At 43.3% G+C, this 15,870-nt stretch overlaps 2 protein-coding genes across 11 annotated transcripts in view; one reads left to right on the forward strand and one right to left on the reverse strand.

Moving 5' to 3' along the window:
- Nucleotides 1–15,870, forward strand: part of mgmt (O-6-methylguanine-DNA methyltransferase) — a 102,661-nt gene that overhangs the window by 27,629 nt on the left and 59,162 nt on the right. The gene's annotated exons all lie outside the window — the stretch shown is intronic.
- ebf3b (EBF transcription factor 3b) overlaps nucleotides 72–15,870 on the reverse strand; it is a 68,091-nt gene continuing 52,292 nt past the window's right edge. For 4 of the 8 annotated variants that reach the window (XM_035947006.2, XM_035947005.2, XM_035947007.2 and 1 more), the window contains exons 11-16: nucleotides 9,810–9,898; nucleotides 4,762–4,827; nucleotides 4,372–4,543; nucleotides 3,780–3,965; nucleotides 3,179–3,346; nucleotides 72–1,914 (exon numbers count right to left, since the gene is read on the reverse strand). In XM_035947006.2, the coding sequence (XP_035802899.1) occupies nucleotides 1,883–1,914; nucleotides 3,179–3,346; nucleotides 3,780–3,965; nucleotides 4,372–4,543; nucleotides 4,762–4,827; nucleotides 9,810–9,898 (713 nt within the window). In that variant the 3' untranslated portion in view covers nucleotides 72–1,882. The remainder of the gene's footprint in view (nucleotides 1,915–3,178; nucleotides 3,347–3,779; nucleotides 3,966–4,371; nucleotides 4,544–4,761; nucleotides 4,828–9,809; nucleotides 9,899–15,870) is intronic. The other 4 variants (XM_035947009.2, XM_035947008.2, XM_023267695.3 and 1 more) reach the window with 1 other exon arrangement.

The following is a 15,870-nucleotide window of genomic DNA, read 5'->3' on the forward strand; positions in this document are numbered from 1 at the left end:
GTTCCTGATTGTCAGTTTGTCTGCCAGCCAAACTGTACTTAGAGCTGAAGAAGTCCACAGTTGAGGTGCTATTGTGTTTTTACTGAAAATTTTAATAAAACATCACTTATTCATTTCTGTTTCCATTCCAAATGTTGACATTTTTAAATTTTTCTTCCCTGTAAACACATGTAAGCTATGTGGCAGAGTCATAAGTGGTGAGTAAAAATGACTTCTATACATTCTACAAAACAGAAAAAAATACAACCACAAATGGAGTGTTTTTTTTTATCTCCAAGGTTGTCCCTCATGCACATTAGTCTCTATTGGATCTTAACAACTATCATATGGGTCACAAACAATTTATTTGACAATACAACCAACAAAGTTTTCTCCAAAATGGTCTGTATAGATAATTTAAAATCAATATAAAAATAAACAATGAAGTTTGACTTCCCCTTTAAAAAATGGACAGAGAGTCTTGACGGAGTAACACAAATTTTGAGGATACACATGAAATATATGCACATTGCATTTCATCAAATACAAAAAGAAAGCAAATGAAGGCAACAGTTCTTGGCTGAATTATCTGTGCTGCATCACTATATTAAGGGCATGACGATTAATACATACATAATGAAAAGCAATATACAAAATTTCAGAGATAAATACATTATTTATAGTTGATATGTTACAAAATTTCCCTCAGTGAGCGCAAGTGTGTGTTTGAACAGAAATATGACAATGAACTACTATACTCCTACATTCTCAATGGATTTTAATTTTGTTTTTTAAATGTTTTTTGTTGATCTAAAAGAACATGAAAAAGACAGATGTATAAATATTTAGCACAAGTTTGGCAATATCACAATAGTCTACAATTTTTAACCACATATAAAACACATAGGGGAGTTGGAGCTAGAAGGGGGAGACTGCTCCTCATCAACAAGAAACAGACTTCACAGTAGCCTAGGAATGCATTAATATACAGTGCTAGCAAAAAAGTTGAAAAACATGGCAAAACACACTTGCTTAAAAGGAAGCTCTAGACATGGAAGTACATCATATTCATCAACAGAGCAGTGTTTTGTACACATCAGTGTGCTTGTTGAATCAAAGAGGATTTTTTTAACTTTTGAAGATGATTTCTAGCTACAATAAATTACAAAATTTAAGTTAAAATGCAGGAATGAGACATGATACAACCTTACCCACCCAGCCCCACCCCATTTTTACTCGTATTTGTTGCACTTTCATGATCAATTTTCTACATTATATATCTCATATATTTTCCAGTTGAAATTCAAACTGTCTTGGCCCCTGTGTATGTTTCTCACACATAAAAATACAAAAAGTCACATTATAAAGACACACAACTGTTGTGAATCTATTAAAAGAGAGTTGAAACAGAAAAAACAATTTCTGAGGCAAACAAGTTCATTGGCAAATGTACTGTACATCAGTGTTTTTACTTTACAACCAGATGGTGAGTCCACAGAGTCCCTTCCAGTATTGAGCGTGTGGTTGATTGGACATATCCGAGGTCGAAGCGTAACCCGACAGGTATAGAAAATAAACCCTTCATCATCCCGTGTCCTCTTTGAGGGTGATAAAATGGGGAGGGTGGGGGGGAAAATAAACAAACAAAAAAACCAGATCCCACAGAAAAAAAAATATCGTTCCTCATGAAATCCTTTTTTTCTGCAGGTTGTGAAAGTCATCAAAAAGAAAAACATTTCTTTCTTTTTTTTTCTTCGTCGTCTTTAAAAACAGAACAAGCGGTTGACTATACATTACACCAGCGTTTTTGCAGTGTGCTGAGAGGGGAAGTGGGGCAGGGGGTGGGGGGGTGTCCTGTTAAGTGGTAGTGTGTAGACTGGTGCTTGAGATGACAAAAGTGCATTTACATTGGAGGGACAACCAGGCCAGACATGGCTGGGGACAAAAAGAGACAGAAAGAAAGTGGACATTAGTCGATTAGGCTAACACAGACATGGATATAAATATGAAAAATTCTTAAAATGCTGTTATTCAGTGCATGCATGTGTTGGTGTGTGTCTGTGTATGCGTGTGTGTGCTAATGCATGTGTGTGCGCCTGTGTCCATCTGACGGTGCACGAGTGCGTGAATGTATGCCTTAATGTGCCTGTTTGCGTATGTGCCTGTGAGTGTTTGCCGTGTCCGCCAGCCTGCTGCTTGCACGTCCTCCTAACAGGGAGAGTTTGAAAACCTCCCTCCTGCTCTGACATTTCAGCCCCCAGCACGCCAGTCCTGCTATGTGTGATATTTCTCCTGGCGTTGGGGTAATGGCAAACAGTGGCCCAGACTCCCAGGAGATGCGGCCGTGGTGACGGCAGAGCAACAACACGGTCACTTCCCACAATGCCACAATGCTACAGTACTAGACACTCCTCGCGCTCCCCTCAGATTCGTCCCTATCGCCTTCCTTTTTCTTCCCCTCATCTCTTTATCCTCCACTCTCCAGCACTGTACAGCACATTAGTCCTGCGTTTCCACGTTTCCCCCAAGTTGCGCCTCTGCGTCATTATCCAAGAGAGATTAGGCAAGATCAAAGGTAGCTTCCGTTATTTTACCAAGACCATCTGCTTAGGATATCATTAGCAACTGTACCTCACCCTGAGAGTTTATATATTCAGTATTTTCACACGTTTTAACAATTAGGCGACTAGTGAAGTGCTGGGATGATATATTATTATATTGCTCTGAGTATATTTGTAGAGTCATGGTTGAAATGCTTTTAAGTTTGCCAGCGCAGATGATGGCAAGGCATTGCTCATTAATTTCTGCACAACATGTATTAATAAGTATGAACGTGTAGCAAGATGAACTTTAATTTCCCACTTCATTAAGCCCAATGTTATTAATCTTGGGGCACACACTACGGCTAAGCTTGTTTTCAAAGCAATCATGTTGGTCATGACACATGCACAAAACCTAATAAACATAATTACTAAAACAATTCTGGGAAGGTCTTTTCCTGCGACATCAGAGGGGATCATTTGTATGAAAGGGCAACAAGGATGTACGTTTGCGCGAGTGTTTGCACAGACAATTGCGATCCTGTGTGAGAGTGTGTGTGTGTTTGTGTAGTGTGTGTGTGTGTGTGTGCTTGAATGTAAACTGAAAGGTGTAAATTGGCCTGTCAAAATGCATATATTTGTAATGATTAATCCCTCACCAAACCGGACAGAGGCCTGAGCAGCGGTATCTGACCAGTAGTCCGTAGGGAAGGGATGAGGGGGTGAGGGGGGCTCACCTTGCAGTCCGTTGCCGTTGGCGCTGGTGCAGGAGGGGGGTGGGGAGGCCTGGGGTCGGACCACAGGGGCGAAGGCGCTCTTTTGTTTAACTGCAGAGACGATAGGGAAGGAGAGGGAAGGAGGGAGGGTGAGAGTGAGAACGTGCTGTGAGTAGTGCTCGAGAGGGAGAGGGCAGTTAAGGTAAGGCTGGGATAGTATTACTGCCAGGGGGGATACACGATCAGTACTCACAGGCCCCTACCATCAACATCTTGTCCGGTTGAACAAATACAGGTGGCATATTGTGAAATACACATAAAAAAAAAACGAATATTCCTCCGATTCCTCGGCCACACGTGTGTGTTCGCCGAAGTACTAAAACTAAACAAGCCTCCGTGAATGAGCAATAATATATTATCGCCATCAATAATATTATAACCCCGTCAGAAATGATTCATAGAAGTGAAAACGAATGTGGGAGCTGGAATTAAATCAGCAGCAGCTTAGTGCTACTACAGCGTGCAATAGTGGCAAGCTACTCACTTCCATATGGGGAGTTGGCAGAGGATCCGTTGAGGAACCCAGGGGAGCTTGGCACTCCCAGGTTCATACCGGCATTGCCGTAGCCATTCATGCTGTTGCTGACGGTGTTGTAGCTCGACTGCTGTGGGGTGCTGCTGGAGATGTAGCCCCGGGGGGACACGCTGCTGGTGTTCCGGCTGTAGCCCACTGAATAACACGGGTGGAAGATGGAAAAGGGACATTCATTCATTTCTTTCCTTCTGGATAGTATTTACCAGCGAGATGTTCACTGATTGCAGTTAATGACAATGGAAATTTACTGCTGCAGTCAAACCCTTTTATATCAGCACATACTGCAGATGTCAGTTTAATAAGAAAAGAAGTTGGCACTTAATTGGACCCTTTAACTGCCTGTGAGGATGGGGCCGGTGGATCCGGTATTCAAAAACATTATTTCTATCGATTCTCTCATTTTAATGAGTGAGAAAAAAGGAGTGAAATTTAACTATTTCTCATTTTGTTGCAAGGCCCTCTGAAATCCCCTCAAGGACCCTCAGCAGGCCCCTGCACCGCACATTGGAGAAGTTATGGAGCCATACCCTAAATCACATACCTTGGTCATTCCCTTGTGACTCAGACACATTGACTGCTAGCTGGCTGCTGAAGGAGTTGACTCCCATCATGCCGTGGGAGGCTGTGTTAGCGAGAGAGGGGATCTGGTTGTGGTTGCGGGGAACGCTGTACAGGGCCTCAGCGATGTCAGCTGCCCTCTTCAGAATGATCTCCTGAGAAGCGCAGAGAAGGCAGAGCTTTTGTTATTTATGGTTTTTTTATAGCTGTGCTTTTTTTTTCTTTGATGCATGGTTCATGGCCATATGGTTAACTCACAATGCATGTAGCCTACATTGCTCCAGATATAGTGGTGAAAATACCCTTTGGTGATACTATCAGTAAATTTTCAGTTGTTTCATATTGAGCAGAAAGCAGTTGCGTGGATGCGGACCTGATTGTTGTGGGGCATTCCATACAGGGCTTCGACGAGATCGGCCGCCCTCTTCAGTAACACCTCCTGATGAGGAAAACAGGAAGAGTAAATGTTAAGACCCAAACAGATTATGTCTGAGACCCCAGTGGTACATACAGCAACAAACAATATGAGAAGCAACATTGCACAGCAGGATCGCAGAGAGCTTTGGAAATGTTTACATATTCAACCGCCGAAATAAAAGCCACCTTGATTTAAGAGGCACCAGAGCTGCATTTATACGGTGCGACCATTTTGCTCCTTCCAACCATGCAGAGCAGTGAATAATGTTCCCTATCTTAATTAAACTGGCATAGTCCTTTAAAAACAACACCTCACCCCTGATTCTGGGCTTCACGTTTGCTCTGGAGTTCAGCGCTGAGTCCCCTCTCTTCAGAACAATAAAGTGAATTAGCTCTGGGTTAATCTAGTTCTGTTGTAATGACATTAAGGAATTTTTCAATTAACCTCTTTGACTGGCTGTTGCAAAGGACTTCACAAATGACTTCCCATCCAGCAAGAGCTGGGTGCTTGTGCCTTGGGGACACGGATGCTCAGGATGTGGTCTTATCCATGTCTGCATGCTTGCCCCCGCTTGACAATGCGGATTAGCTGTGTTGCTTTGGCTCTTAACACTGAAAATGAGTTGGCCCCGGATCCTGTTCCCCCCACTCAGTTTCGGGCTTTCAGCTAGGTGGGGTTTGGCCCGTTTGTGTGTCTTTATCTGCTCTTTGAATTCAGCACTTACAATTAAATCCCTCTCAAGCATCCAGACTGCTCTCTTTGTTTTCTATAATACAGAAGGCAATATGCTCTATGAAAACCCTCTCCTCCTTTTAGAGTGCATTTAATCTGACAAAGGCAAGTTGCAGACATGGCTGTTGCGTGTGTTTTTAAAATGCTCGCTCGTTGTCACCTGCTGTAGAGCAGAGATTTGTCGACTGTGCTGTTAGAACCCTGGTTAAAAGCAATGCAAATCTGTCACCAGAAACATCTCAGATGGCGCTTGTTTTCTTCCCACATTCGCTGTGTTTTCTTTTGCGGGCCTCGGTAATTTGTCTGAAGTGTTCCATCACTTGGCAATAGCAGTGTGGGATTAAGACGGCAGCTGCCGTAAATGAATGTAAACACAGCCTTCGCGCCTTCAAACAGCGGCCTCCAAGACTTGGCCTGCATTTCCAAGGCACAGCGTATGTAGTGTGTACGGAGTGTGTGTATGGGCCCTTTCATCCCGAGGAGCATATCTACCACAGCCCTTGATTTATCAAGATGAATCACTGTAGAAGCCACTTCCAGCGTATGCCATGCTCTCTTATAGAAACATATCGCTTAATCCACCCCAAGTTACCGGATGGGTGGCTCTTAGAATGGGCATTTACCTCTGAAATTGGTGTGTATGCTCAACGTTGCATGCATCTAGTTTGCATACAAATAAAGAATTATGGTTGTCGTGAGGCAGGTAGACTAAATGAGAGGACCAGCTGTCTTGATGTGTTCTCATCAGGCAGAACAGATTTCTCTCTCTCTTGCTGAGTGAGATAAAGTGGTTTTCTTTCTTTTTGTCTGCAGTTAATAATTACCAATAATCTATTCTATCATATTTCAAGATCTCCTACATGGCTCTCAATTTTAAACAACAATTAAAGCAATTAAGACTGTCGCGTTCGCAAGCCATGTTTCATTCTCTGTAAAACGTCCTCTCCCTCCTTGTCCATATGGTACTTTGCAGCAGTGACATAAGGACAGCTTGGAAAAAGGAGGAGAGAAAACGATATTGCCTCTCATCCTTAATCTGTCGTTTACCGCGTGGTGTCTTAACTAACCAAGCTGACTCGCAGGGCTATGCTTAAGTGGCAACCTAGTCATATCCGAGGATGATGAGAAGTGCTGCACCCAATCAAGGAAGAAGTTTGTTTTCTTCTGACGAGACGCTTTCATGCGTATCAGCTCACGCTGTGAATACGATTAACACGGAATAGTGTTCTGAGGGCATTTCCATGTAAATCTCAATACTGCTCCAGCATAAGTGTAATTGGCTTTCTTGTCATGGAGACATATCAGAACACACCATGTTAAATTGAAACAATTAAAGGCTTCAAATGATTTCTGTTGTTCTGTGACAAATGCGTGACAGATTTCTTCTATTGTTTGCCATGCTTTGCACAAAGGTCTCACGTTCCACAACTGTTTGAACGGAGCTGCTCGGATGACAGATCACCTAAGATTTAGAAGCTGCTTTATGTTATTGCTGAGAAAAAAAATTTTTTTGAGAGGAAGTCGAAACAAATTACGTGTTATAAAAAAAACAGCTAACAATGACGAGATGTGGTCTAAAACAGCCCAAACATGATTCTTCAAGCACTAGATTAACATGGATGTTGTATTTATATTATCACAGTTAATAAAAGAGGGCCTAGGTTATGTAGCTTGGAGTGCTAATGCCATTATAAAACTGTAAGGCAATTACTCTGTTAGCTCTAGCCTGAGGTAATGAATGCATTTAGAAGCATAGGGCCATTAGATGAAGGTACTTCAAAGAGCACAGGAAGAGAGATTCATTTAAATACATGGGTAATTGCTTGACATGAACACATTTGTAATATTTTCTCCTTGTGGATTACACAAAGAATTGGAAAAGAATGGGCTTATGCTCATTTTGGGAGGAAAGAAAAGAATCCAAAGCAATCAGCTTAATAATAAAACAATATTGAGTTTCCACTTTTAATTTCATAATGAATCTAATTTGTTACAGAAGAGAGAAATTGAGTGTGATATAATGTGATATCCAGTCTATTTGTCCATTACTGCCAGAGGGCACAAAATGGTATTATAAATTGTCTTTTTTATATTATGAATAGAAAATTGTTTTATAACAAGATCTTAAAAAGGAGGGTGAATTCCAAAGTCTCTCTTCACTTAACGCGATGCCCGCAAACCAATCTCCTTTCTCATCACTTGACTGCTCACACTTATTACTTTCATATTCACCCTGGACTTTGCATTGAATTTTTATATCTCCGCTCCTCCCACAGGGTCAGACTGTCATCTACGATGTTGTCTTAGAATTACGAGGTAAACTTCAATCAGAGGCAGCTTCCCCCCTTTTTTCTCTGTGTAGCAACAATATTAGCGTGCATCCCTTGCTATCCATGAGCACTCCCATATTGGCTTTCTGTCTCCTTACAATTACCACGTGTCTTACTGGTCCCAGGGAGAAGGCTGGTGGAAATCAATAGCGCAGTAATATTATCAACTGGAGGGTGAAGTCATGGGAGGGGAGGTGGTAGGGGGGTAGAGGCGGTGAGTGGGCCTGGTGTCGATTTGCCTTTCTGCTAATGCACACTGCGCGTCCTCCAGCTTTATCTTCTTTTTATAGAGTCTCCCTGCCTCACCTGCACCCTGTAATGGCTGTTCTCTATATGCCGTTTCTGTTCTCATTCCAAATGTACATGCCAGCCTCAGCCCGCCGCAGGCTGTTTTATTGGGAATGTGCTTTTGACCCCGAGAGCTGACCCTCAGATGGCAGGCTTAACAATGACGAATCACTTGGTGGGATCATTTACATGCCCCCTGAACCCCATATTTGGGTCCATTAGAGAGCAAATCAAATATTTATGTTGTTTATTGGAAGTGCACGGTTTCATCTCACTCTGTGATTGTTTCATGCAAAGGCTGGGAGACCGTGCTATATTAAGTATACGCACACCCAGGAAACTAATCTCGGGTTCAGTGTCAAAATCTGTCTCGCAGCCAACAATGCTTTGCATTCACGGAAAGAAGTAACGGTTTCTCTGTAATAAAGCTGTTTAACATTGTTGCTCTCTTTGTTCAAAAGATGTGGATTTTACAAAGACATTGTGTGACTTTATAAAATAGAAACAGTGGTGCTAGATTGACCGGTGATGCCTGCGGAGATAGAGCAAGTCATGTGGATATTAGAGGTAAATGTACTTTACCTTTTGGTCTAACGTTTACAGTTGAAATTAGAGTAACATTTCATGTCTAGGTGTTGTTTCCTGTCTCCACAGGGACCGAGTCTAATTGAAACACTTCATATACTGAAGCAGGGACTAGCTGTGATGTTCCATTTCTCCACATTGCCTTGGTCAAACGTCTATAGCTACCACACAGTCTGTTCTTTATTAAATTGTCCGTTGGACATTAATGATATTGCTGTGTTGCATGCTGGGATTTAATAGATAAGGTCTTTAAAGGTTTTACAGTATTATTAAAACTCTGAGGTGGCCTCCACTTCACTACATGCCGAGGGCTTTTGAATGTACTAATCAGTCATATTATTACACTTGACACATCTGGAACGTCAGTCATCAAAATGGTTACTGGCAGGGTAGCAATTAGTGAAAACACACAGATAGATTTTATCAATCGGAAATGGAAAGAGTAAAAGAATCAAAGGAGAGGCAAAAGAATAAAAGAATCAAAGAGATTCTGCAGGGGAGGGGAATTAAAATAAAACACGTGCACCTTCTCAGGTCTTTCAGTGTGGCAGCCTATTTGTTTGCCACACCAGTGTGTCTAAAACTGATGTGGCTTTCAACTGCTTCACCCAGGTTCAAAAGAAAACAATAAGAAAGCCAAAGCATAATAACATGCAGTCTTTGTCTATTAGCTGCAGTAAGACTAGGGGGTTTACGGCACAGGGTTCTGTAAACAAAAGATTAAACCAAATCGAGCTGCAGAAAATGAAAGGAAAACATGAGTGGGGTAATGAGGGTGCAGACGTCGTTTCTGACCAGATTACCATCTCCACAGACTACTGGAGAGGAAAACGCCTGATTGAGCTATTTTACCACACAGAGAGTTTACGCCTCTCTCCACACACAAAACCAATACCATTACCACACTGGTTAGTGGGTAAGCCACATATGTGAAGCAAAGCTGTTAGTGTTTAGGGTCACAGTGGTCTGCCTTGATGGTAATGTTGTTTTGTTTATTCGTCACAGTCAGTCGTATTAAGACATTATTACCCAGACAGCCCTGTGTCACTGCAGAAACACTGTACTGACCTTTGGTAACCTCTCAGGATCTCCGGGGTGTCTGGGGATGACCTTCTGCAGCCTCTGGAAACCATAGTCGATGGTTGGCTCATTCAGGGCTGCAAGAAAAAAGAAAGGGAAGATGGAAATTAAAACAATTTCAGGGCTAATTTTTCCAGAGACGGGGAGAAACTAATTGAGAAATCTGTTAGAGTTTACAGTACAAAAGTCATTTCAGAATGCCTAATTTCATAGAAACCTCAGGGGCGAAACAATGCTTTATGAAACATCAGCGGCTCTTGGGGGCGAGCGATGGAAAATGACACAGGTTCCTCTGACACTTGTGTCACCAAGTGCTATTCCATTAACAGCCATGATGACCTACATCAGTCTGAGGATCCTTCAGAGGGACCCTCCCCCTTTTTATCTGCTTGAGAATATTGACTACAGCAAACTACATAGCGGGGGTCTTTTAATCTAACAGAGCTTTAATAATCTGTGAAAGGCTGTCCACACATTGATCTAGTGTAAGTTGCTGTCATTTCACCCTTCTGCACCTACTGTACTGCAACACTGGGCCTGTGAAATACGGCAGCGGATCCCATAGAGCCATTAATCTCTCCCACCCCTCAAATAGTAATCTGGGGCATGAGGCATATTGGGCGATGAATCAGAGGCACAAAGTAAATGAATCATAACCCAGACTTTGGTGAGAGCAGGGCGTTTTATGTCTGACAGTCCTAATGGGTAATTGAAGGCTTCCTTACAGCTCCGCCTGATTCTAAACAATCATGTGTACACTCATAGGCAGGACAAGGCGAGGAAGGCAGGGAGGCAAAGGAGGGAGGGCAGGGGGAGAGACGGAGCGTGGGGGGGGGGAGGAGGGGAAGAAAGGAGGAGAGCAGTGTAAAGGGGGAAGGAACGACTTAATAGAGAACATCACTTCTCAATGTAGATATCATTTTCAGGAGAGTAACTCCGCCGAGCAAGGCGCTTCATAAATCAATGGCTTTCTATGGAGACTAATAAGAGCTGCCTGCCTCTATTCATTGTTCAGCCTGTAATTTGGCCCATCACTCATTACTCAGCATGTAATTTCAGCATTAACACCGCACAGCTCGCTGAACCTGCTGAACACCAGAGAATGTGAAAGCAAGCGAACCCCCCCAACACACACACACACACACTTATACTCACATACACACACACATGCACACACACAGAGGCAGGCAGGGCCAGTGAAGCACAAGCCGGGGAGTCACGGCAGGAAAGCGAACATTTGTGTTTCTCACTCTTTCTTTTGTCCCCTCTCATCTAAATACCCATGCAAGCTTCCTCACACACAACCTATAGACACATATCCTGTGCCTACTCACGCATATACAGTGCTCACACACACAGAGGTACAATCGAACACATGCACCGCCTGTGCCAAAACCTGAATACAGTAATTGTCAGCTCGACCGTGATCAAATGGAGCAATTATGTGTTCAAGCATGGACAATGCAGGGTGCTAATCGATAGCAAGGATCTAGCCGACAAATACAGTGGTATTCAACCCTATAGGCCAGACACACCTGAATAAACCCCACGCCACAACAACATTCACTGCTGGAAATCTGATTTGACATGTCATCATGTGTCCCGAAACGACAAAGGTCTGCGTTGGAATGTGGGGGAAAGCCATCTTCTCCTTAATAAAGGATTGATCTGCCGTATTGATTGTACATGACAAGGCTGTAGCAAGGAAATTTGCCCCTTTTCTTTTGTTATTTCCACCCCCCTTCTTATCTATGCACTCTGGCGGTCCCGTACATTCGTATATGTGTACACATATGAGTGTGTGTGTGTGTGTGTGTGTGAGTGCACGTGCCCGGTTGAGAGAGCGTACGTGCACGGCAGCCCTGCCAGACCCCGCTGCTCAGTGTGATGTAAATTGTGTATGTGTAAAAAGCACTCCATAATCAGGCCATCCATCATCAGAGGCTGTCAGTGGGCTCTCTCAGGGTGATACATCACGCTCTCCTGTCCTCTGCCTCAGCTGGGGCCTACACAACCCGCCAGGCATGCTGGGAACACAGCCGGGGAGACGTACAGTACAGGACGAGACCTAGGTTGGGAGAGGTGTTCTGTCTGATGTGTCTTTCCAATGATAATGATGCCCTACTGTAAATGCAAACCTAAGGATAACGATGAATGTGATCTGGAGGGTAGGGTATCCTGAGCCACTTAAACTCTACTCTATCAACAGTTTTTTACAGTTTATGCAAAGTGTTACATGCCAAGATATGGAGGAAGCAAAAAACTAAGCAAAAATTGCATTAAAACTTGGCCAAATGTTCCGCAGTTGCAGTCCAAGCTTCAGGCATGATCTCCACATGTCGACATGTCGCCATCTCATCTATCATGGAGATGATCTTTGTAACAACCCCGGCGTAATGAAATTGGTGACACAGACCGCCATCTGCTATTGATTTCATGCAAATGCTTTTGACAGCTGATGGAGACTTGCATTAGCGCTAAACGGTGCTGTCAGTTGATGAGTTGACAGTTTTGTAGTCATAGCATGTACACTGGTGCAGACAGACACAGACAATGTCAATAATCCTGTAAGAGCTGCTGATGATATATACTGAGCACTTATATTCAATCTAGACAATAAATGTGTTATGTGTGTATTCATCGCATCGCTCCGCACATTTTTTCTCCCCAGCAAAGATTTCCTTTCATCTGCTGAGCTCTTACAAGAATCATTGGGACTGCTCTTCTTACTTTTTCTTACACCACACACATTGACAGCAGCCTTTTCCACCGCGTTTTACCCCCACCTCTTCACCCCGCGTCTTTTTTAATCCCTGACACATCATTATGTTCCGACTTCACACTCTGTCGTAAACTTTACTCTCTTCCAAAGAGCAAATCTAGCTCCGCGGTGCCCTTGCATGACTCCGTGCATGCCAAAATTTGTTTGGTCCTGCATGTCCTTCCAGCACAATATGGTGAGAGAGGAGGGGTTGGGGTGTGTGGAAGAACCCCCCACCCCCACCCCCACCCCTCCCTTCTTAATACCCCTCCTGTAAGGCTTCTCAATCGCTGCAAGGAAACATGAAACCCTCCGCACACATCCCATAAATCCTGAACTGGGTGGGGAGTCTAGCCGAGGGGAGGAGGGACCGAGGAAGGTGGGGGGGATACAGGGGGAGGTATGATAGGGGTGGGTGGAGGGGGGTCGCTGGCACGTTCCAGTCACGCCCGCTTCCCGGCCCGCGGCCAATCAATACCACTTTCCTGTTTTAGAGGCGGGTAATTATGAGGTGGAGAGATTGTGTGACCTCTCACCCCTGCTGCATTACTCGCCTGATATTAAGATAAATTGCCTGATTTTGGGTAAACATATGCTGCAATTCAAACTGTCAGCACTGGTTTGCTCAGGGATAATTTGTATTGATCTCCTGGCTTCTTCCCCATTTTGCTTACTGACCTCATGGATAATTAGAGAAAAAGAGACACGGGGAGGTAAGGCAGGGCTTGCATTTGAATACTTTGCTGGAGAGATGAAGAGCACATGGGAGGGGGGCAGAGGGAACATTAGAGACTAATAGAATTTTCATTTTCTCTCATTTTCTCCTCAGATTTAGACAGGTTACATGTTTTGTTCAATTATATCGCTTATATCTTTTTTCCTCCCGCTTGTGTTACATACACAGAGATGGCTCGCGCTTGTTTAATTTCTGGGATGATTCAGATTTTACGAATGTAATGAGACAACAAAGTGACAGCAAATATGTTTCAAATTAAAGGGCCAATAAATAAAAGGAATTATCGCCATATGTGAGCAAAATTAACGTGATAAGTGACAAAAGAATGGACCCGCTGAGGAGCGTGCTTCTCCTTCATGAAGGTTTGGAGGAACATTTTTTATGAATATTTCAATAATTTTCTCTCTCTGGAGAGCGAATGATCATGTTTCAGAATATGAAGAAATGGAATGCATGACTCGGTGTGCAGCTGTGACCATATCATTCCCAATTTTGAATACTGCGCCTGCGCACCGGCGTCCGTGGCAAGCCTTCAGTGGAATTCCTCTGCTTGGAATGTGCACTTCCCAATCTTATTTTGATCTGACGCCTTAATCTGCCATCCTTTCATGCCACTAACACATTTTCTCCGAGAGCTCCTTCAGCCGCCCCAGTTCGGCCACTTTACTTTAAATGTAGAGTGGATGGCGTGTACATGGCATCTGAGTGTGGTCTGCTGCTCCTTCTCCATGTTCTCTAGAAATAGGACATGAGTAACCGCTCTACAGGAACAGTGTAACATGGCCGACGCTGGCAGCCAGAAGTGCTTACATGGCAATACACCCCTGTGTGCCCTCGGTCTATATGAAAGTGGATTGAACACATGTATTGACTTACAGTATCGGGGTATAAACATAGGGAAATGTTTGAGCAAAGCAGTAAATTTAAGGGAAATTGTTCCTTGTTAAGTCTATGAGCCTGAATGGAAGCTTGCACAGAGTACTAGCATTCCTGCCAGCCATTACAGCTTATTACGATAACTCTATCTTTCCAGGAGATAAAAACCTAGCCTTGTTGCCATTTGCCAGCTATTACTTTCGCTAATTATACTTAACTGCTTCGAGCTTATCTCCACTCCTCCTACACCATTGAGCAGTTATTTTTTTCTTTCCCCTTAACACAAATTAGAGGTGGAGTGGGAGTTGGAAAGGGGGAGACAGATAAACAGCACAGGCAGAAGTTCATTCAAGTGTTATTGCATTTGTGACTTGTCAAACAGTCTAACTGAAGCCTTCTAGGCACCTGCAGTCTGTTAGATGGATGCAGTTCACTACAGCATCAGCTCACATAATGACCTCCTCTTGCCGGCATTCAGCAGAGTCGACTGGAGACACAGAGAGAGTGAATATCTTCTCAGGGTTACTGCAAAGAGTTAAAACTGAATCCTGCGCATACAAGATATTCACAAGTCATGCTGCTGCTGCTCAGCGTAGATATGTTCCAGGGTTGAGAGAACAAGAAAACACGCATGCAGATGTAGAGACCATCTTTCAAATAAAAGAACACAACCCAAACCAAACCAACCCAAATTGAAATTTTCACAGCAAACCCACGCAAAGCAAACCTCATCTGTTTTAACACTGACCATATCATCTCCATCCACTGCAGCCAGTTATCACTCAGTGATTCCATCTCCAGCAGTCTCAAGATGAACAGGAAATTAAAATTTCAAAGATCTGCAGTTAAGATAAATCAATGGAGACAGATCAATGTTCATTGAAATTTCATGAACTTTGAGCCAATACAGATGAAAAAAACCTAGACAGTTACAGTCTCCAGCAGATATTGCTCCTGCAACAGATAAAATGTAATTAACACGGTTAAAAGGGAGCAATGTTACAGATTGCACATCCATAATTTCAGACTCCCTTCATATCGGCTGTATTATTAGAAAGGGCCAAAGACACCTGTTCAATCCTCTTAGATGACATCTAAAGTATGTGTGCCACTTCTCTAAGGACATCGGCGGACTTTCACACATTACCGGCCAACAGAAATCAAATGGGTTCCCTTCACAGCTGATTGCAAGCGCAAATTAATATTGTAAAATGAAGATCAATACATGGACGGGGCACAGATCGATGACGGCTAAATTACGGCCGCATTTTCCCCCTCATTCAAGATGAGTTGTGTTTTCCTCTCAAAGTCAATACCGTGCTGCCTCCCTCATTCATTTCTCAATAAACTTGCCGATGAATTTCAATCAAAATGCGGCAGCGGAGGGGGTGGAAGGAGAGAACGGGGGGAGCTGGAGTTCTTTTAAAGCCCGTTGGGTGTGGATCATACTGAAAATGGGGCAAGACGAGGAGGAGGAGGAGGAGGGGAAAGATCCTCGTCTATCAAGAGCTCCCCCCCTTCGCCTCCTCTGTCTATCTTTCCTGTGGCAGAGGACTGATGCTGTGACTTAGTGAGGACAATCCATTTTAAGAGCCATTACAAAACAGACCTCTAACGATACTGAAGAACAAAAAGTGGGTCCAATTAAAATTAAATCAATGAATACCATCCTTACT

This window comes from Amphiprion ocellaris, chromosome 16 (assembly GCF_022539595.1).
Source record: "Amphiprion ocellaris isolate individual 3 ecotype Okinawa chromosome 16, ASM2253959v1, whole genome shotgun sequence".
NCBI classification, from domain to species: domain Eukaryota; kingdom Metazoa; phylum Chordata; class Actinopteri; family Pomacentridae; genus Amphiprion; species Amphiprion ocellaris.